Source organism: Lycorma delicatula, chromosome 1 (genome assembly GCF_047948215.1).
Source record: "Lycorma delicatula isolate Av1 chromosome 1, ASM4794821v1, whole genome shotgun sequence".
Taxonomy (NCBI): Eukaryota; Metazoa; Arthropoda; class Insecta; order Hemiptera; family Fulgoridae; genus Lycorma; species Lycorma delicatula.
In genome coordinates, this window is record NC_134455.1 from 198,775,137 (window position 1) to 198,799,343 (window position 24,207).

Here is a 24,207-nt window from a genome sequence, read left to right on the forward strand (position 1 = left end):
TTTATATAATATACTATACAATTACTTTATACTTATACTTTATACTTATACTTATACGTATACTTTATACTTATAGTATATACTTGTATATACTACACAATTCCTTTTCTGTGCATATTATTAAACTGGCAAGAACATTTTGTTCTACTTCTATCCAGTGCACCTCTAGTTACCACTTCTTATCTATTAATGACAAAGGAACTAATTAAAATTCTAAAAAATATTATATATAAAAGACATATCTGATAAAATTTAAAGCAAATATCCTTTAACTACAGTACATTTAACTGCAATAAATAAATAAAAACGCTAGTATTTTAACCTGATAGAAGCCTCTTCTGAAATTCAAGAACATTCCTTACAGATGAAACTTGTTTAACATTTCTCTTATGTCACTATTTCAGTTCTGAATACAATATTTACAGTATTTATTTAAACCTCATTTTATCATGCTGATCTACGAATCATATAAAATGTAGATTTACTACAAAACAGCTTTCATATAACATAAAACTGAGCTAAATAGTAAATTCTAAAAAAATTACCATAATTTTTTGATGGTGAATATTCATGGTGCCTCCTCTGATTGGTAAAACGATTACCCAAGTTTTCAATACTAGACAGAAATGCACTGTCCTCTGTTTCATTCATACGATGACCTACACTTCCCAAATACAAAAAACAATGGCAATTATATGTTATAGTCAAAAAATGAATAAAACTATTAAAAGACCTACAATGTAACTATAATTCTATTTATAAATTATTAATAATAAGAGAATTTCTGAATGGTATAAAACTAAAGTATAGTAATAGATTACAACACACAAATTTATAACTCAAAAAGCATTTTTTAAACTCTTCTAAAGTTAAATATAATACATAAACAATTGGGAAAATATTAGTAAACTAGTAGATATTTTAACCATACTACTCCATATTCAGTGAACTATAAAAAATACAGGTGCAGCTTAGTAATCTTTCTGCAATTTTAATTACAATTCTTACAATGGCTACCATCAGAGTTCAGTTGGAAAGTCTGTAGGTGTAAATCTAGCCCACCGGGTTGGTCTAGTGGTGAACGCGTCTTCCCAAATCAGCTGATTTGGAAGCCGAGAGTTCCAGCGTTCAAGTCCTAGTAAAGCCAGTTATTTTTACACGGATTTGAATACTAGATCATGGATACCGGTGTTCTTTGGTGGTTGGGTTTCAATTAACCACACATCTCAGGAATGGTCGAACTGAGAATGTACACTTCATTTACACTCATACATATCATCCTCTGAAGTAATAACTTACATTGGTTGCGAAGGTGAAACAGAAAAAGAAAGTGCTATACCTAGCAGTTGTTGCAATTCTAGGAGCTGTTTAGCCGGAGGCTAAACAGGAAAAGAAGAGAGGTGTAAACCTAGTTTATAAAGAGCAGAAAATTATAATAATTTACATTCTTTTGTGACTTCATTACATAGAACTCCTTCTGGTTCTTTTAAAACCTTTTTATGTAAACTGTCCAAAATGTTTTTTTTAAATTCCAGATAAATTCAACGTCATAATATGTGGTGATTTTAACGTTAATTTTCCAGAGAATTCTGTACTTTTGATGACTGACTATTAATACAGTTTCATTTAATAGGATTAAATATTTCTGTATACTCGAACTAGAATTACAAGTAACTCTGGAAACTGTATTGGCAAAAGAAATAATTTTTCAAACATTTTTTGCTGATTACAGTCTATAATGTTTTAAACATAAAATGATTAAGTTATGAATTATTAAACGAATTGTAAAATCTCTATCTAAGTTATATACTCCATGAAATGTAAAATTTATCTGTGACTTCCAAAGTCTGAAAAATTACAAATGGATTTATTAAAATTTTATATAATGATAATCTGATATCTATTTCCACAATAAAGTTCAAAACGATGTAAGAAGTTATTAAAAATGAAAGTGAATCTGGAAATAAAACAGGTCACACAACTACACCAAAAATGCAATAAGACAACTACTACTATCTCATATCCTGTTCTTTTCTAAATTCTTTTCCAGTATTTTAAACAATAATATTAGTCTACTTTAAACAAGGCATTTTTCAACTTGAATGGCTTTTACCGAGGAATCAGTATTTTTATTTCTTGCTCATGCTCAAAAGGTTAATAACTGTATAGTAAATACAACTGTATAGTTATTCATAGTAAACATTCCAGTGAGTTCTGGTGAAATTCCTCTACTATATTAAAAAGATTATTACTTGTTTTAGTGACATTCTTACAAATTTAATTAGTAAGCTTTTACCAATGGACTGTTTTTTGTTGCCATCTGTTACTATTCTCCTCCATACGAAAGCTTATTTTTTATTGTACAATTATGAATTAAGAAAAATTGATTTAAGAGTTGATGAAAACCAAAATCTATTGATAAATCTGCAGCATAGTGTTATTAAAAGAACTGTCCATGATACAGCAATTTCCCACTTCTTAGAAACTATTTTAAATGGCGTATGTAATAGAATTATTCCTTTTTTAATTTTTTTCAATCTCAGTAAAATGATTGGTTTAGCTCTGCATTTCTTATTGATAAAATAGCTTCTTTAATATGGAACCAGAGGAGCTGCTTACAACTGGTTAGTTACATTACCTCATAAATGCCTACTTGAATTCATTTTTAAAAAGAATACAAATGTAAAATACAGGTCCTCACTTTAAGATGTATCTGTGCCATAAGGAAACGCTGTTGGGGTCCCTTGCTCTTTTTATTATTTATTAATGATCTGCCTCAAACTTTTGAACCATTTACTATTTCCTTCTTTGTAGATGAAATAAATATATCTAAACTATAGAAAATTATTTAAAAAGATTATTAAATTAACAGTTCAAAAGATAAATCACTGGATGGATCGTCAATACCTCACTTCAAACATGGATAAAATTGTTGAATTGTGCTTCTCAGGTAGATAAAATACTGCTCTGCACAGATAGTATATGACAAAATATTCATATGAATAGTAATAATTCCCAAAGATAACGACAGTATTTGTTTTCTACATAGTGCAAAGCATTTAGGCATTGTGACAAATTCTTGTGGGACAATAGAACTGATTTCGTTTACAACAAATTCAAACTGAACTATTTAGTTTTGAAGTGCCTAAAACAAATACTAACTTTTTTAAATATTTCTTATCCTTGCATACTTTCTCAACAGAAATATAATATCATGGCTTCCGGCTATCTAAAAGAAAATCAGAACTAATTTTCAAAATATAAAAATACCGTCAGATATTTTTGTCTGGTGCAAATAAATATCAATTATGTATACCAACTAATATTTAGTAAATTTTAACTTAACCATGGGTTCATATTTATGAATTACAACCTTATATAACCTATATACTATATTATACTATTATACTATAAAACTACACATGAGCGATTAATAATCAATGCCCAGCAAAAACTATGGACGATATATTGATGAAAATTTATATACATGTTCCTCTTACAGTTTAAGTTCACTAAGGAAGAATTTTTGGTTCCGAGTTTAAAGGGATAAAGGGTTACAATGGAATTTATTATTTTTCAAATGTCTAGGTAAAAAATGAAATTATCAACATGATTTTTAGTTTGTGTAATCTTCATGTGAATATCTAAGAACATTTCTAGATTTTTCAAAATTCGACCTTGAAAGGCGATGAAGAAGGGTAAAAAATTTTGAACAACGGTTACAAATTTTCCCCATTTCCAACTATACTAAATGAGATTTTTAGTAGATATGGGCTTGCAAATACTCTTCAGATTAATATTTAAAAACCATTTTCAGGGTTTTTTGTTTGAGTTTATTAAGTGCGACAGCTCAACTAACACAGCCATCGCCACTATTACTGTATGTGCAATGTGTCTGGCTGCACATGCCTCTGGTTACTTGACTAAAAACATAAAATAAAAAAAATTGACCGTGACAGGAAATTCAAGTAACAATACAGCGAGGGTGAAGCCATAATGGGGATGCTACAATATATATATTTAAAACCACTACTATCAAGTCAATAGTTTTTCCTAAAACCAAGCTGAAATTTTGTGTTTTTGGGTTACTCAGCTCAATACTTTGGCATGCATGAAGAGCTTTATTATGCTGCCATTGTCATTTTTAATAAATCCGTTTAAAATCATAAAAATCTTCCCCCAATTTAACAAACAAATTTTTATTTAAATATTAAATAACCTTTAATATTATTAACCTAAATATTATTAACCTTTAATTATTACCAATTAAAAAAAACTCCGGCTCAAAAAATATGTATTGAAATAATTTTCAATAATAACATCTTAATTGTTGTTTTTTTATTCAGTAAATACAGAAATTTAATTTACTATTATTTTAAATATTTATTACTTTTTAATTATTATTAATATGGACTTAATTTAATTCACTTCTATTTTTTATCTTTTAATTAATTATGTTTACTATGAGATGCTCCTCTGGTCAAAGTTTTACTGTGAATTCCACTGATCTGTTAAACAAACACTGATGGAGTTTCTTTTTATCCTTGTAGTACAGCAACAAACCAAACCAAAGTTTTATACAATCTACTACTAGATGTTCATCAAAATATTTATTTATTAAATTCCTGTCAAAATTATTGAACTTTTCTGTTTATAAAATGGATTATGAACAGGTCTAACTTCTTATGTCTACCTACATATAATTAGCTTTCGTTAAATGGCTAAGAGAAATAATGGATTGAAATAGTTATATAACAAAGTCAAATAATATTTGTGCTATTTTAGTTCATTTTATAAGTAAAACTCTCATCACATCGCAAAAATGTAAAAAATCACAATAATGTTCAGGGTATCAATAATAAATACTATATTAGTTCAAGAAGAGTTCAACTTTCCACCTAAAAAGTTCCCTGGTAAATAAATATAGCAGTTAAACCAATTACATAATCTAGTAATTAATTTATAGCAGATCATGAGTATCTCAAAATTTATTAAATTATACCAATAAAATAATATTAATCTAAAAAAATGATTCCTAGACATTCTATATTCAGAATTTATTTTAATTTTCAAAATAAATATAATTAAGGACATAATTTTAACATTTACAACAAGGACAATGTGCCTGAAAATGTTAGCTGTAGATCTCTAGTGTTGATATCTAGTGCTTATGTTCAACAAATAACTAACTGAAAATTTAAAAAATAAATGCAGTAATTTCTCATAAAATTATTTTGTCACATATTAGTTATAGCATTTTAAGAATGCTTCATCACAAGCTAATTAAATTTACAAGGAACTATTAATTACACATGCTGACATCGGATCTGTGCTAAATATGAATCACTTAAGTAAACAGGTTTTTAAATCATTTGGTTTATTAAGATTTTCATGTTTTTATATACGAGGCATATTCATAAAGTAAGGGCCGTCGTCGGCTTATATTTCAGCATAAGCAGGTCTGAACACAGTTTCACGCATGCAGGGCCATCTATTGACTATTTACAAAGCTACTAACTGCAGTTGTTTTGATTCAGCAGTCGTTTGCCTGCCAGTGAATGTAGATCGCAATGTCCATGGCAATCACTTCTCCTGCCAGTTGTGAAGTGGAAGTTGTGATTACATTTTTGTGTGCAAAAGGATTTTCAGCTACTGAAATTATGCAGCTGAAATTAGCTGCTGAAGTTATGCCTAGTGTATGAACCTACAGTAATGAGTGAAGGAAAAGTTTGTAATGGTGTTGAGACTTTAAAAATGATCGCACAAATGTGCATGACGAACAGCAAAGTGACAGGCTCAGTATTCAGACTGACAAAATTGTTGAACAAGTGAACCGAAAACTGTGATGTGATCGACAATTGATGATTAGGGCTCCAGCTGATGAATTTCTGCATGTTGGACGTACATCTATCCACACGATAATCACAGAAAAGCACAATTATCACAAACTGTGTACAAGGTGGGTACTGAAAATGCTCACCAACCAACATAAATATCAAAGAATGTGCAATGGATGAGCATTTTTGGATCACTATTGACAAGATGGAGATGATTTGTTTTCCCACCTTGTTACGGGTGACGAGATGTGGATATCCTAACCAACGCAGAATCGAAACAACAGTCAATGCAGTGACACCATTCAGGTTCCCCAAAACAGAAAAAGTTTAAGCAATCTCCGTACACAAGTCCGAAAATGTTGGCTATAGTTTTTTTGAAACAAAATAGACATCATTTTCGTTGATTTCATGGAACATGGATCAACAATTTCAGCTGACATGTACTGCAAAATGCTCAATAAGCTGAGACGTGTGAGTCAAAATTGACAACGCGGGAAACTATCATCCAGCATATCCTCCTTCACAACAACGTGCAACCCCACACCGCTGCCTTAACCAAGAAGAAGATTCAAGATTTTCGTTGGGAACGATTTGACCGCCCTTCATATAGTCCCAACCTTGCCCTAGCGACTACTTCCTCTTCTAGCATTTGAAAAAGTTGTTTGATGGGCAACGGTTTGAAAACGACAACAAACTCAAGATTGCCGCTGTCAACTAGTTTAATTCCCAGACAGTGAACTTCTATGTAGAGGGGTTAAAGAAACTGGTGCGGCGTTATGAAAAAGGCTTTGATCTGAATGGCGATTATGTGGAAAAGTGGAGTAGATATGTAGTAAACTAAAACTAAGTAAAAACCTTTTCTCACAAGTTAATTTTTTTTAATGACCAAACAGCCCTTACTTTATGAACATGCCTCATATATATCAAACTATAAATATGCTGTATGAGTGACACCTGCATTAAAAAAAAGTTTGACTGGCAGCAACTGAGCATTTCAAGGTAATTTTTCAAAATCAGGAATGTAAATGTATTTCATAATAACATGTATGACATTGTGTGTGCATGTGTTAATAAAAATTGTACTGGGAGGGGCTGAGGTAACAAAGAGAATGAAATAAGGAAGGATATGTTATCTCTCTCTCAAGAATACATTAGTGGTGGCTGCAGAAATTGTCTAGTTTTATTTATGAACTTTTTTACAAAATATTATATTACACAATATGACATAAACTGTAAATTAACTAAACATACAGTTGCTACAAACATAAGGACAATTCTACATTAAAGTTTAATTTAAATAAAATAAAAATTTAATTCCAGTTACTTACCAATGTGAACCTTATTATTTCTTACACATTTTTTAACAAGATCTTTGCACAATAATTGTTTACTGCATTTTGTTAAAACTACAAACAAGGCTGTGCACATTTCACCACAATAAGTTTCTTTGTATTTTGTACATCAAATCATGTATTCCATAAAAAGAACAGAAAGAAGTCTAGTAGTCTATACTAAAAACTTAATGATATGACAAGCATTCTGAACAATTTATAGATGCAATTTTTTGAAAGTACCAATGATACTTTCAGGTAGCAAGTTTACAATAGTTCTGTATTTCCATCAAAGATAAGAGGAACAATATCAAGAAAATAACGTGTAAAAATTACCTGGGTTATAACTATCAACTGAGAATTGCTTAGGACGTGCTCCAATACCAGATGGTTGCTGCAGTCCAATCAAAGATTCTTCCTCTGAGAGTATGGCCATTATACTACTTACTAGATTATCATCAGCCTAAAAAAGAAAAGAAAAGAAAAGAAAAGAAAAGAAAATATAGAGGAGATATCTACAAGTGAATTAACAACTGACTTAAAAAAATAAGTATAAATAAATCAAATTAAACAGTTCACAGTTCAAAATAAGAGAAAAATGGAATGATTATTTAACAGAAAATACTCACTAAACGTAGAAGTGGGAAGTCAATACTAAGGGCATAGCTGGATTACAATTTTCAATTCAGTAGGCCTAGTTTCTTGAACTGCACAACACTGAGTGTTTACATTACTCAAAATGCAAAACACTACTAAAATCATTTGATATTTTATTCTCAATAATTTAGCAACATTGTACACAATAAGATAGTTTGGAAAATTATAATAATAATAATAATAATAAATTATATTCTAATATAAATCAGCAGATATTTATTTCAAATAGTTACAAAAATAAACAGTAAATCAGATTTAATTATTAATCCAGCAATTACTTTATAAAATATCAGATTTAAAAAAATGTTTAAACTTAAATTAATTTAATGTTTAAATTAGGTAATTCTGAGCAATTATTCCCCCAACCTCAATTTTTCCCATATTACAATATGTTATGTTAGAGGTCAACATGAAGCAAAAACAAGAGAAAAGATTTGCCAGAACGTTCATTGATAACATGAATGAGTAGTTGAAGATAATGAAAAGGGCAATATCGATGTTCAGTTATGAGATAACAAAAGACGCTGTAATTAGTCGGTGTAGTGCTGTTCTGATGTGAATCCTTTTCTTTGTGCTACTTGTGAGTATGGTATAACTAGTTCATTATTTTGTCTGAAGACGAAGAGAAATTGGGAAAGTTTTTATTTGATCACAATGTGCTGCTGCAATCTAAAACTTATCCAGATTGTGGGCTCTCTATGACTTTGGACAAAAATAAAGGCGGTTTTCAATGTTACAACTAGGTAGGAAAAACTGATAGAAAGAAGAAGAAGATTAAGTTAAGTGTGATCAATTTGTATCGCAAAATAAATTCACTTTTTTTGAAAACCACACTCTAAGAAAACTAATTCTCACTTTGTGGCTTATTGGTGTTTACTTTTACCCCCTAGACATAATCTGCTTCTTAATGAGTTAGACTTGTCCCACCACGTAGTTATTGACTGGAGTAGTTATTTGAGGGAAGTATATTCCGTTGTAATTTATGTACAGTTGCAAACAATTGGAGGAATTGGTAAAGACATGGAGATTGATGAAGCGAAGATATGAAAAAGGAAGTACAATAGAGGTCTTACTATTAAAGCCAGCTGGACGTTCAGTGGAATAGAGCGTAACACGAAGAAATGGTTTTTAGTTCCTGTCCCAATTCAAGGCCAAGAAACTTTGTTGCCTATAATGAAGAAATACATTTTGCCATGTACAACCGTAATAAGTGACTGCTGGTAGATTTACAACTGTCTTCAGTTTGAAGGTTTTAATCATTTGACTGTTAATCACAGTTACAGTTTCATTGACTAGGATACAGGCACACACATGCAACACATTGAACGGTTGTGGCGTGAAGTTAGAAATAAAAATACCTAGATTTGAAAACATAAAACACCACCTGATTGGACATTTGACGGAGTTTATGTTTAAGCGGCAGTATTCAGTTTACAACAAACACATATTCAAGCAGCAGTTTACGTTTCACACCATTGGTTTTGCATGCTCAGCATAGCACATCATCAGATACAGATTCTGACATCAATCTTGACGACTTTTAACATGTAACTTATATTTTTAATCTGTTGTTAATAGAAGTGATAGTTTAGAAGGTAATTTTGAGCAATTGCCCTTTTCGTTATCTTCAACTGCTCATTCACATTATCTAGGAACGTTCCGGCAAATTTTTTCTCATGTTTTCTCTTCATGTTGACCTCTAATATAACACATTGTAATATGGGAAAAATTGAGGTTGGGGGATAATTGCTCAGAATTAATAAAAATTAATTTCTAGTTTAAAATTTAATGTCATGTTGGTTTTCAAATCAATATGAAAACCAACATGACATGAACCATATAATTCCAGAAATTAATTATTTATTGAAGTTAAACGGATTAAATCTTTATTCTTTAGTGCCTTAAAGTATTACTTTTAAGTTTATTTCTTAATTTTTTACAGCCTGGTTTAGTAATGCAATATTATGATGTAAATATTTGATAGACCAAAATTTTAATTAGAAATTAGTCATCTTACTGTTTATTTGAAAATAATGAAAGATGTGAAAAGATAAAGATGCTACGATTTGCTGATGATATAGTAATTCTAGCCGAGAGTAAAAAGGATTTAGAAGAAACAATGAACGGCATAGATGAAGTCCTACGCAAGAACTATCGTATGAAAATAAACAAGAACAAAACAAAAGTAATGAAATGTAGTAGAAATAACAAAGATGGACCGCTGAATGTGAAAATAGGAGGAGAAAAGATTATGGAGGTAGAAGAATTTTGTTATTTGGGAAGTAAAATTACTAAAGATGGACGAAGCAGGAGCGATATAAAATGCTGAATAGCACAAGCTAAACGAGCCTTCAGTAAGAAATATAATTTGTTTACATCAAAAATTAATTTAAATGTCAGGAAAAGATTTTTGAAAGTGTATGTTTGGAGTGTCGCTTTATATGGAAGTGAAACTTGGACAATCGGAGTATCTGAGAAGAAAAGATTAGAAGCTTTTGAAATGTGGTGCTATAGGAGAATGTTAAAAATCAGATGGATGGATAAAGTGACAAATGAAGAGGTATTGCGGCAAATAGATGAAGAAAGAAGCATTTGGAAAAATATAGTTAAAAGAAGAGACAGACTTATAGGCCACATACTAAGGCATCCTGGAATAATCGCTTTAATATTGGAAGGACAGGTAGAAGGGAAAAATTGTGTAGGCAGGCCACGTTTGGAATATGTAAAACAAATTGTTGGGGATGTAGGATGTAGAGGGTATACTGAAATGAAACGACTAGCACTAGATAGGGAATCTTGGAGAGCTGCATCAAACCAGTCAAATGACTGAAGACAAAAAAAAAAAAAAAAAAAACTGTTTATTTTATATGGCAATTTACAAGCATTGGTTATTGCCAACCTTAATCTATCACTTTGTCTACAGGAATCTACCAGCAGCCATCTAGGAAAATGATGGAAAACAATTAAATAATTTAATGTTTCAGAAAGATAGAGTATCACCTCATTGCTTTTTACTGGGCATATTAGTAGTCTACACATACTAATATACCGCAATGAGAAGTGGCATGGATTCTTGTAGGCGGGGTATGGCGAAAAGGCCTTGGTGAGCATGCACATGAGAAGCTACTACTCGTTCTTAAAGTATTAGTAAACGCAGTGCTAACCGCTTATCAGACTGACAGACATTATAAAATCAATCGGGTAGTGTATTTATTGTTTTCGATTTCTAATGTTGTGTTTTGACTGTTACGCTGTATGGTTAATGTTAGAAATACATACCAGTATTGTTTTATTTTTTTGATTTTTGTTTTGTAATTACACAACTTTTTAAGTTAGTTTTAAAAATTATGATGGAAAAAGACTCAAATTTTTGTAAACTATGTAAAACAATTTTCAGCTCTGAAAGAGAATTGCTCATATCGTAAAATGTTGCATGGAAGAGAAAAAATTAAACAGGCTGACAATTTCACTAACTAAAGCAATCAAACAAGCAGCAAAATATTGTAGTGTCATGAAAAACAGCGACTGCTATAAAAAAATAAGTTTCAGTTAGTAAAGGTGAATCACTAACAACCTCTGGGAAAAAAGGAAGCATCCTCATTACCATAGTGCAGATATTGATAATTTGATCAGGACGTTATTAGAAATATAATTGAAGATTTCTACATCTGACAAATGTTATCCTAACAATTTAAAAACTTCTTCTGGTCTTAAAAGAGCAAATCAGATTTAAATGGAAAAAACCACTTTCCAGAAAATTTTAACTGAAATGGGGTTTAAATGGAAGACCTGTGCTTTGAAATGTACGGTGTTAGTGAAAAGAAAAAACACGATTAATTTAAGATGTGCATATTTACAGAAAATTCAGCAAGTTAGAATGAAACAAAGAAAAATATATTTTTTATACGAAACAGGCTGATGATACCAATTTAAATTTTCAAAAATGTTGCCAAAGTAAAATGTTTTGGAAAAACTTAAAACTACCAGGGTGTCCAACAGACTTGACATCATTCAAATGGGGTTGTCATTTGTAAATTTTGAGAAGTGGATAAAAGGGAAAATAATCCCAAATTTACAGCAAGCATTATCATTAAGGACAATTTACCATTTACGCCGTATCACGTAAAGCAAATAAATAAGTACCAGTTAAGTCATCTTTAAAAGGAGACATGATCAACTACTTGAGGTAAAATGGGGTTCGTTGTGATGAGAAACTGAGGAAAGTTGAACTATTTCAGTTGACACAGCAATTGCCACCAAATGAAAAAGAATACAAGATTGATTAACTACTGGCCCCACATAGTTAGCTTTGGCAAAAATTAAGACACATCAGATCTAATAACACAACCAGTGACATGTAATTAAGTAGTGCAAGAACTAGTGACAGAAGGTATAGAAAGTGTTACATCTGAGGACTAGTTTACTGCAAAAATTTCATCAAATTTGCAGATAAGTTTTGGACTACTAAAGATGGAATTCGGTGGTTATGATAGTAATGAAGATGAATCACAGAACAGTGATGAAGAATCAGTTGAAGGTGACTTGGAGAAAGAGAAAAGCAGTGAAGATGAAGTTCTAGCGATTTCACTAAGGGTGTAAGAAGTTCAGCAAATCTTCTTGACTTTATATATCACACACACTAATTTTTTAATCTTATGTGATACTGCAGGCCTACTGATATTCTCATGTGGCCAAATTACTAAAGTGAGATTTAAATGTGCATATTAGGACGTGATACATTTATCTTTCATGCTTTCAATAGGTATAAGCTAGCCTAAGAATCCTAATTTGTATGAAAAATGTGTTGACAATGCATTAGATGTCTGGAATGTGTTGAAGAAATAAATGATATATGCATAATCATGAAAAAAGAATTCTAAGTGCTGTATATCTTGGAAATGGAGTTCTAAATTTAGCTATGTTATTATGAGTTACTTGCAAAATGTAAACAGGAAAATGAATTCTACTATTATGAAAGAAATTCTAAGATAGTATAAGATAAGAAACAATTTGTTTTTATTTTATAGGAATGATGAAATTATAATGTGGGTATACCATAAGAATGTGTGATTATATTAATGAGTCAATTTACTCTGTTTAGAAAAAGACAGAATATTATCTCAATCACTCTCACTCTAATGTTACTTTTTGTAACAGCATATCAGTAAAATAAATTTTAATTCATTTTTAAATCAATATCTATAGTCACAGAGGAGCAATAGAGTTCCTTGCCAGGTTTCCATAGAATTATTTTTCTTGTAGTTACCTGAAAAAAGCAAATTTAAACCCATTAATGATCTGACAAGATCTATAATTGATGGAGCTGCATGTATCATTTGATATTAGTGTGCTGTCAAAGTTAATTATAAAATTTATTTTATTATATAATTCAAAGATGAAGACACTTATACGAGGATCAGCTGATAAATTTTGCACATATATACATAGCATGGGAATGAAAAGAGATATTGGAATGAAATAAAAACTGAATAAAAGTGCAGTATCTTAGCTACAAAATGCAGTATTTATTTTTCAATATATACTGTTTATACTGATAGCCTTTCCCCAATGTGTGACAAGTTTTTGCATTCTGTCATTGAAAAATTCTGGCAGTCTTTCTTGGATCCAAGTGGCCACAGCTTCCTTCAACTCATTTTCAGTGGTATAATGATTACCTTCGAGATCTCTCTTGAGATGATGGAAGAAGTGGATGTTGCACGGAGCCAATTTCAGTGAGTATGGTGGATGTGGAATAGGCTCAAACTCAGCTTGCGAAGAGCCACCAAAGAGTTTGCACAGTACCCATCATGCCCAGATATTACCCATCGTAACCCAGTTGCTCGATATTATGGCCTACTCATTCTTTAGATATGCCGAACTGAATAGCAATGCATTGTTGGATGATTTGCCAGTCACTTTGAAGCATATCGTTCACCTCCTTTCGATGTTTCTTGTCAATCACAGAAACGGTCATCCACTGCGAGGTGCATCTTCAATTGTCGCTTTACCAGCTTCACATTTGTAAAATTTCAACGCCCACCTACTCACACTACTCCTGTCAACAGTTCACTACCATAAACCACTTTTAAACGATGAAAAATATTCATTGGATTTACATTTTCTGCTATTAAAAATTCGATCACTGCGCTCTGTTTTAACTGTGTTGACATATTGTCCGTATTCAACTCCATTTTAACTGCTACTGAAAACAAACCGGTACACAAATTTCAACGCATTATTGCAGGTTTATAGAGGGGGATTTTATCTATCATGTGCTGCCATACCCAAGTCAATAGTACCTTTTGTCTCCGTGTAGTACACTAGTGTGCAAAATTTATCAGCCAAGTCTTGTAAAAATCATTTTAATATTTTAGCCGAATTAAAAATAATATCAGCTGATTCAACAGCAATATTTATAATAATTTACTACGTGTCATTATTGTACAGAGTGATGTACGGTAAGTTGACACATTTATAACGTCAATTATAAATAAATGTTTTTTACTTGTTATTTCATATTGTGCAAGCATAATTCCTATTTCTTGGAAATACTGGTAGATGTTGTCTAGTCTTTGTATTCACTTCTGATTCTAAAACACATCAGTTATTGTTGAGCTATGACCGATCACAATTTTATCTAATTCACAGCACACTAAAGTTGAGCTTCGTTATGCTGAATTAAAAAGTGTTACAGTGACTCAGCGGCAATTTCAAGCTCATTTTAACAGTCAATGAATTTCAGCAACAAACACCATTTTCTGTTTAAACTGTAAACTTGAGGAAGAAGGCAACATAAAAGAAGAGAAACGACCTAAACCAGCTCCCATTTATTCTCTGGAAAATATCAAAGTACTTCAAGTTGCTCTGCAACATAGTCTGGAAAAGTCTACATGGTGAGTTTAACAAGAAATGCGAATATCTCCTCATACAGTACAAAGAATGTTACAGAGTGATCTCAAGCTGTTTTCATACAAACTGACTATCCTGCATAAGTTAACACAACCTAACATGTAAGAAAGATTGGAGTTTGCAGTGATTGGAAGGGAAAGATGATGTTCTGTTCAACACCTGGCTTTTAGATAAGGCCTATTTTCACATTGATAGGACTGTCAACAAACAAAGTGTTCACTTTTGGACAACAGTAGCATCACAAACCGTGCATGAAAAATAACAACATGGTCCTAAAGTAATGATTTGAGCAGCTTTGCTAGTAATAATAAAATAACTTTAATCATAAAATGACAACAGATTAAAAAAATTTTAATTTTATTACAATAATTTTTACATACTCAATTACTAAATGGCTGAAAATTATTACAGATTTATAGTAACTGTTGTCAACTTAAAAATCAAAATCAGGCATTTGGATTCCTTAGTTGAATTACTATGCAAGTTCCACTAACAATTCTCTTCTACTATTGTAATTTTATGCGATTGCAAACTGCTGGATCAGCAAAGTGGCACCTTTTAGCAGTAAAACACAATATATTGATGATTTTATATCTGAAATATAATTTTTAAGTGAATTTATACTAATATTTTTGGTTATACTCTTTAATAAATCTAGTGAGTTCACTGGTTTTATTTTTTTCTCCTAAAGCAAACAGAAAACAAAATATAAACTTAGTGTTCATATTTTGTTTTTGAATCCAAATTTCAAGTTCTATTTTGTCAAGTGAAAGAAAGCAGGGCAATATTTATTTTTGTAATGGAAGAGGTTCAGCCAGAAAGTATGTATTTTTTTTACCCTTCAGGATGTGTATTGCTTTTTACACAAATACATAATATTCTCACTCAACAAAAATACACACTGATGTAAAAAATATAATTTTTATTTAGATAGCATAGTGTAATTAATTTACCATCCCTGAGAGGTACAGGCAATAAAAATTTGTCAACTCAGTATTTCTTCCTATTCTAAAACCTACTGATATATCAAATCAATAGCTGCTATTTGGATATGAAGCAAGGTTTAGTTTTTTGTCCCTAAGTTGACTAAAGGTGAGTGAAACTTATCACTTCAGTGATTTTTCTCAGGTAAAGGTACTTAAAAGTTTTCAAAAATTTCAGCCCTCTAGCTTATGTGGAAGTGACAAAAGAAATTGCATAAGAATTTTCATGAAAGAATAAACAAACATGTATCTCATTTAATCCATTAAATAATCACACACATTTACTCCTCATTTTAATACGTAATAATAATGATAATACTCCTTAAAAATAAAATAAATTAGCAATGTTTAATGTCTTTTTGTACAGTTTCACAAAAAAAGAAGACATTTTTAAGATGATGGGGATCCTCTAAACTTCTGACTGATCTTAAGCAAGGATTTTACTTAAGTTAAGCAAAGATTCTGGTTAATAAGCCAAGTCCATTTACAGATGAAAAAGTTCCAAGTCATCGCTAGAAATTTAACCTCAGACCTACTATAAGCCCCACACATCACTAGGTACAACTGTAAAACAGGGAATAACTATAAGCAGACCATTTTCATTAAATAATATCTGTATTTACGTGTCTTTATGAATTTCTGCTAAAAGGTGCATTAACCTTTATGTATAAATTGTTTGGCAGCCAAACAATTCATAATATATCTACATCTGTATTTATTTGTGGTTATATCTGTATTTATGTGTCTAAAAAATAAATAAATAATCATAAGACTTGATTGCAACAGATGCATTTACTTTACCTGACTAGAAGGTTTATTTGGAGCTCTTAATTTCTTCATTAGTAAAGCATGCCATTTGAATCTTAGAGTTAATGCTAGCTTAGCTGATTCAGGATCAATACGGAACATGACCCATTCATCTAATTTTAATATGGCTGTCTTTCCCTCTGTGACTTCCTCTTCTTCACTGTCGCTGCCAGGATCCATTGCTAAAAAAAAATATCAACACCATGCAAATTTTTGAATCATTAATAGATGTGAGGGTGAATCAAATTTAAATGGTAACTTTGCTATTCTATGCAAAAAGCAATTACAAGCTGGATGGTGGAATGGGGAGTTAATGTTTGGTGTGTTAATGGGGAACCAGTGGACTACCTACTCCACTCTGTTCAGTCGTCAGTATAGCCATGAGTGAGCAAGAGGTTCTGTCATCTGTTGCACAATGTATATTCATAAAGTTTTTAACTAACAAAGGCGTTAAACCCATGGAAACTTTAAATCATTTAAATGTACAGTTTGGGGAAGGTACAATCTTCCAGAACCAAGTGTATATGTGAGCCAGACAATTTAAGGGTGGGCAAGAAAGTGTAGAGAACGAAATGTCATGATCAATACCCAAGGTCAAGTCTCATAGCTGACAACATCCATGCTGTCTGAGAGCTTATCAAAGGTGATCGCTGGTTCACAGTTGAAGCAATCACATCAGAAGTGGATATCAGCTATGAGAGTGCTCAATCCATTATCACACTGATCATCTTGGCTTTAGAAAAATTATTGCTTGATAGGTTCCGAGGTTGCTGACTGAAAATCAAAAAGAAAGGTCAAGTTGGAGATCCGTGAGAGACTTCTGAATCAATTTCGGCAAGAAGAGGATGATTTTTTGAGGCGCATCGTCACATGTAACAGATCTATCACTATACTCTGAAATCAAAAATGGTGAGTAAGGAGTGGTGAAGGAAGAATGAGGGTTGCCCAGTGAAGGCCAAAACCTGTCTGCCAACCAAAAAAGTTCTTGCAATGAATTTTTTTGACTCAAGGGGGGTTTTACTCATTGATTTTCTCCACAATAAATTTTCTCCAGGAGCGTGTGCACAATTGGTTGACAACTCGTCCTCAAACTTTTTATGAACAAGGAATATTCAAGCTTCCAAATCATTGGCAGAAGTGTTTAGATCATGCAGACAATTATATAGAGAAAAGATGAAAGTATGAATTGAGTATATTATTAATTAATAAATTTTAAAAAAACAATTACCGTTTATATTTGATTCACCCTCGTAGTACATGTCTTTTACTATGAGTTTTAAACTTTGGTTTTCTACTTAAATATCTCCTTACTTAATGGTTTTTTTCCCAGCATTTGCATTTTTCTCTACCACAATAACAAATTTTACAACTTCCTGTGTATTTCGTTCTTCTCTATTAAAATAACTAAATAATCATACAATACAACTCCCAAATTACTTACCACTAAAACACTCAATTTTTACTGGAGATACAGTAATTATTCACTTAATGTTTAGTTACAATTAGATTTTTCACTCTTGCTTTTTTTATACCAGTTAAGACATTAAAGCTAAACTTTTAAACAAGTGTAGATTATGGACTAAAAGAAAGTGACTATAATAATTGGCAAAAAGCAAAAGCCAATCCATATAAACTACTTAACATACAGGTTTAACAGTATATGGTATCCTACAGGCTAACAATTTATATCTGGCAATACCTTTAAAAAATAAAAATTTAGCAGTTCAATTAAAATTCCTGTAACACTAATAGGTAATAAATTATGATAAATTTTTTAATGAAAAAAGCTTACTTTCAGGGTCAGATAAGCAGTCCGCAGGTAAGCGAGCTGGTCCAGCAAAAATAGCAACAGTTATAGGAGAAACAACTGTGCACATGCGAATGTGACACAGATTACCAACCCTACTTAACTCTTCAAATAAAACCCAATCTGAAGGAAAAGATGCAACAGCTGCACTGTGTGCTTGAGCAATCCCACCGCGAGTTGTATCACGTAATGTTGATGAAGGATGCAACAGCACTTTAAACTCTCGTCTGAAACAAACAGAAAAAAGTTAACATGCAAAGGTAAAAATAAAAAAATAAATCATGAAAACGAAGTATCTATTATATAAGAAAACATTACTAAAAATATCAACAAAACATATAAGACAGGCCACAAGAAAAGCAAACCCAAAGAAACTAAATAGAAATATAAGAATTTAAAAGTTCATTAAAAACAAAACACGACAGATTTCAACTAGCTATTAAATGAAAAAAAGATTTCAATATTTCCAAACAAAAGAATTAAATATTTTAAAAAAATAACAAATACAAATAATAATTTTTTGTGGGGGTTTTGAGGGAGAAAAATGCTTCCGCGTTATCATCACCTGAACACGATATATTTGTTGTAATAAACAAATACAATATAATACAATACATTCTACAATACAATCAAAGTAATAAAATAACCGTCTGCTTTGTGGCAACTGACATGAATAGCTGAAACTCACTAAAGTAATTCAAATACCGGGTCGGGCATAAAGACCTCCCACATTTGGAGGAGTCACTGTGCAGGCTGTAGTGGAAGTAGAGGTGGGGTAGGTCTCATACGATTGGTTTGCCTCTACTCTTTTCAGTATCCATCATGAGTTGGATTGGTGAACATTGGGGCTTTGCTGTTGAAGCAGATTATTAGAGCAACCGGTCTCTGATAGCCACATAGAGAGAGTTTCGTATACACTTCGCCCTCAGTCAAAATGCATCTGTACCAGATTGAAAAACGATTATTCTATGGATTTCTAACTTTCAGACAATCGGGCAACTGGATTCACACTGAAAAGAAAATCAACTGGCAGACCTAGAACTGTTGGAATGCCAGAAAATGTGGAAATAGTAAGACCATCCATTACGCAATTGCCAAAGTGTTCCACTACTAAGCATGCTACAGCACAGGAGATATCACGTCAGAGGAGAATTCTGCATGCCAATTTAAAACTGCATCATTACACGATTATGTTGACTCAAAGATTAAGTAAGAGAGATCATGCTAACCGTAAAGCCACCAGTGTGGAAATTCTTGAACAGTTCCTGCTGCAGCTGTTATTTTAAGTTTTGATGAGGCTCATTTGCATCTGAGTGGAAGCGTAAACAAGCAGAATTTTTGCTACTGGGCGGAACACAAACCCTCGTGATCTCCAAGAATGACCACTCCACTGTACTCACGTAACTGTTTGATGTGCAGTTGTCAACTTTGGTGTGATCGGCCTTTACTTTTTTGAGGAAGATGGTGCAACAGTATCTGTGACTCCTGACCAGTATGTTGAAATGTTGGAGACCTTTCTGCACCCCAAACTGAACGATGTGGATACAGAACAAGTGTGGTTTCAACAGGACTGCCTGGACATGCCCAGGAATGCCTGGGCATTTGATGTCTTTAAGAAGAGATGTGGGATGGCCAGCATGATCACCAGATTTAAGCCCATGTGACTTTTTCCTTTAAGAGATATCTAAAGGAAAAGACTTTCAAACATTGCCCTCAATCTCTTGAGGATTTGAAGGAATGGATCCGACAGGAAATAGATGCCACTCCACCTGAGCTAACCAAGAGAGTGATAAAGAACTTCCAAAAACATTTTGACAAGAACATTTGTCTAATTGTTAAAACCCATTAAATAAAACTGTTTTTTACGTACTTTTTAGAAATACAAGGTGTTCAAAAAGTAATGAGAATTTTTTGTTTTTTTGGAAAGAATTTTATTTATTCATCTACATTAATGTTATTCCCTTCAAACTAGTCCCCATTAGATATTATACACTTATTCCAGTGCTTTTTCCAATCCACAGAACACTGCTGGAACTTGATCTTTGGAATAGTGTTTAACTCATTCAGTTATTCGCTTTTAATCGCATCTATGTTTGTAAAACAATGGCCCTTTATTTTTGGGAGTAGAAAAAAGTCACACGAGGCCATGTCTGGCGAATATGGTGGCTGGGGTATCATTAAAGTATTGTTTTTGGCTAAAAACTGAAAAACAAGCAATGAAGTGTGAGCAGGCGCATTATCATAGAGCAAAAGCCATGAATTGTTTTGCCATAAATTTGGGTGTCTTTTTCAGACTGCTTCATGCAAATGGCATCGAAGTTGTACGTAATACTCCTTATTGATAGTTTGACCTTGCAAGAACTCATGTTGCACAACGTCGTTAAAATCAAAGAACACGGTTAGCATAACCTTCACATTTGACTGTACTTATCGAGCTTTCTTCGGTCTTGGTGATCGAGAATGCCTCCACTGGGACGATTAAGCCTTAGTTTCAACATCATACCCATAAACCCATGTTTCATTACCTGTTATGACACGTTTCAGTAGTTCTGCATAGTTGTTGACTCCATTTAGTGACTACTGAGCAACTTCCATTTGCCGCTGTTTTTGTTCAAAATTCAACAATTTTGGAACAAATTTTGTGTCACACGTTTCATACCCAAAACATCCAAAAAAATTTCATGGCATGAGCCAATTGATATCCCAACATCATCAGCAACTTCTCTGATTATGATTCAGTGATCATTCATAATCATTTCTTTCACTTTTTCCAAGTTTTCATCAGCTGTTGATGTGTTGGGATGTCCAAGGGATGTGTTGGCACTCGTCATCTTCAAGGTCTTCACGACCTTCTTGGAAATGCTAATACCACTCGTAAATCCTTGCTTTACTCACAGCAGACTTACCAAAAGCAGTATATAACATTTTTAAAACATTGCTACACTTTATTCCATTCTTATAGCACAATTTAATACAAATTCTCTGATCCATTATTTATACAAATAAAAAATCGTTGATTGTAGTAAAACACGTGTTATCCTTTTGACAGTTTACAACAGAATAAACATCCAATATGGCTAAAAATGTACAGATACTTTTCAGACATGTTTACCAATACAACAAAAAAATCCCAAGAATAAGACTAATACAACCTACGAAATACAGGCAACCAGCCTGTATGGCTGGGGATCCAGCAGAAGCTCACTGTTGTATTACAACTAGTAATTTGTGAAAAAAACACACTGAATCTCACAAACAACAATGTATCTGGAGTACATGTCAAAATAATGGGCTAATTATACTTAAGGCCTTATTTAAATAGCAAACAGTTCTGCCACATAAATACTGTTGATGTTGTGAAAGCCAAACATGTATGTTCTGTTGCCTACTACAAAAGCACAACAACAGAATAATATTTTCAGAGCCATCTGTATAATATGTAACACCAGGATTCATTCTACTTATAATATTATAAAATTTATTTCACAAAATAACCAAATTTGTGTTCTTTTTATAATACTGACATAGATCAAAGCAGTAATTAGCAAGAGGCCTCCAAGGGAGATAATAACATGGAGCAATAGTAAGGACTGGAGGTACAAATACTGTATGTTTAGAGCTGAGAAAAGGCGGTGAGCTCTGATACCTAGTGGAGCAGTAGATCTCAGCTGTTCTTTGTATCGAATCAAATTTTGGTTAGAGAACACCGCATCAAAGGTTTGATGATTTTGATGCACTTTAATATGAGCTATATAAGTGCAGATCATTTGATTTTGACTGACCACTTTCCACCAGTAGATTTATCACAGGTCTTGAATGAAATGCACCTGTAGCCAGACGGATGAATGAATGATGAATGGAATCCAGCATTCTAAAAACAGTGGACTGAGCGGACGAATGTGCCATACAGCTGTAGTCCATGCGGGAATGGGCTAGAGCTCAGTAGAAGCACAACGTGCATACTCAATCAGCTCTCCATTGAGTATTACATAATACTTTCAGCATGTCCAACATTTTTGTACACTTTACCTTCAGCTCCTTCAAATGTGTTACCACATTAATAGTAGTTGGTCAAACCACTTCCTATAAATCTAACCCCTGTGCATGCTTCAACTTTCACTATGTAAAAATACTTGATTCAGTATCTTCCCTCAAGCGTGAAATGCAGATGTGTTTCGTTTTCTCTGGACAAAATGTGAATCCAGTAATGTTTCTAAATGGGTTATTGTATTCTGGAACAGCTTCTTCCTAGTAGCTAAAGTTTTAGATGTTACGTAAATTAAAAATCATCCTCAAATAAAGAACACATAACAGGTTTTCGCACACAATATATTATACTACTTATGTCTATGGCAAATAAGCTTACACTTAGGACACTACCCTGTGGTATTTGGTTTTCTAGTGTGAAACTTTCAGATACCATCGTTCCACCTCAAACTCGAAAGGACCTACTGCTGAGGAAACCCCCAGATAAATGCAAGAAGATTTCCTTGCATACCCCATTCTTGCAGTTTATTTAGGATTCCTCTTCTCCAAGCCATGTTGTACACCTTTTACAATATCAAATAATACCGCAACCAGGCGTTGGCAAAGTAGGAAGGTGTTTTAAATAATAGATTCCAGGGCAACTACATGATCGATAGTCAATTATGGCAATAGGTGTTTCTCTAAAGGTACCACACTAGATGACAGTTTAACATGCATTCCATCAACTTGCACAGGTACTCATTAAGGATATAGGATGATAACTGGAAGGGCAAGATTTATCTTTACCAGGTTTCAGTACGGGGATGATCAATGCTTCTGATCAGGAATCTGAAAACACCTGGTCAGAGAATATTTAATCATAAATAGATAAAAGATGTTGTAATGCACTATTCGGGAGGTGAGATAACATAATGAACTTGATATTATCATTTCCAGTGGAAGTGTCATGGGAAATTTTCAATGCATACCTTAGTTCACCAAAAGAAAAAGGAATGTATAATTAATTTTGCAAATCTACAATAATAAAAGGCATTTTCACTCTGCCCAATGAACAATTGGTGCTTTCTGTATTTCAACAGGGTTGTTTTGTATTAGTTACACTGCACTGAGAATTTTAATAACTAACTCACCTCTTGCATTACACCTTTGTTCATACTAATGATTTCAAATGGCCTGACAGGTAACAGTCCAGAAGTGTTAACTAAGGCAACCTAAGAGGCGAGTTGATACGTCAGCCACATCCAATCCACTTGTGTAACGATGTGGCATTTAAGTGTTGTCTAATGCTAAAGAAAAGTGTGGAGTTGCCAATCATGCTGGGCAATCATTTGCCTTCTTGTTATCAGAGGAACATCTTCCAAGCACTCTGGTTTAAGGTTTAAGTATGAAGCACCTGAAACAGTCTCATTGAAAATAAATGTTCCCAATATTTTGTTGCCTATAATACTGCAATGCTTATGTGGAATCTGTGTTGGTAACCAGTTTCGACACTGCCAAGTGGATTTTCATCACTGCCATGTGATATTTATGGCACCATATGAGACTTGAATTGAAGCAGATGATTGAATTGAATTGAATTCCACTTCGAGTAAATGTGGCTTCATTGTAACAAAATAGAATTTACATTTTTAACAATGTCCAGATTCCAGTGACAAAAATTTAAACATACAGGAAGATCTTTAGGAAGTAAATTTTGTACCTTTTGTAGATTAAAAAAAATGGAATTTATCTTTCTAAGTATTCACCAAACCCTACTTTATGTTAAACCAGTGTGGTAAGAAATTCTTCTGGTACTGATACTCATGCTACATTCAATGTTCTGAATTATGTTTTCTTCTTCCCTGACAGGATGCAGTTCTTGTAATTCAGTAGCATATGATCCTGTCGTG

At 32.6% G+C, this 24,207-nt stretch overlaps 1 protein-coding gene across 4 annotated transcripts in view; it reads right to left on the bottom strand.

Moving 5' to 3' along the window:
* LOC142327332 (3'-5' RNA helicase YTHDC2-like) overlaps positions 1-24,207 on the bottom strand; it is a 190,436-nt gene that overhangs the window by 38,056 nt on the left and 128,173 nt on the right. For all 4 annotated transcript variants that reach the window (XM_075370291.1, XM_075370300.1, XM_075370273.1 and 1 more), the window contains 4 exons: positions 18,317-18,558; positions 16,519-16,706; positions 7,505-7,631; positions 546-659 (listed from right to left, as the gene is read on the bottom strand). In XM_075370291.1, coding sequence (XP_075226406.1) covers positions 546-659; positions 7,505-7,631; positions 16,519-16,706; positions 18,317-18,558 — 671 coding nt within the window. The remainder of the gene's footprint in view (positions 1-545; positions 660-7,504; positions 7,632-16,518; positions 16,707-18,316; positions 18,559-24,207) is intronic.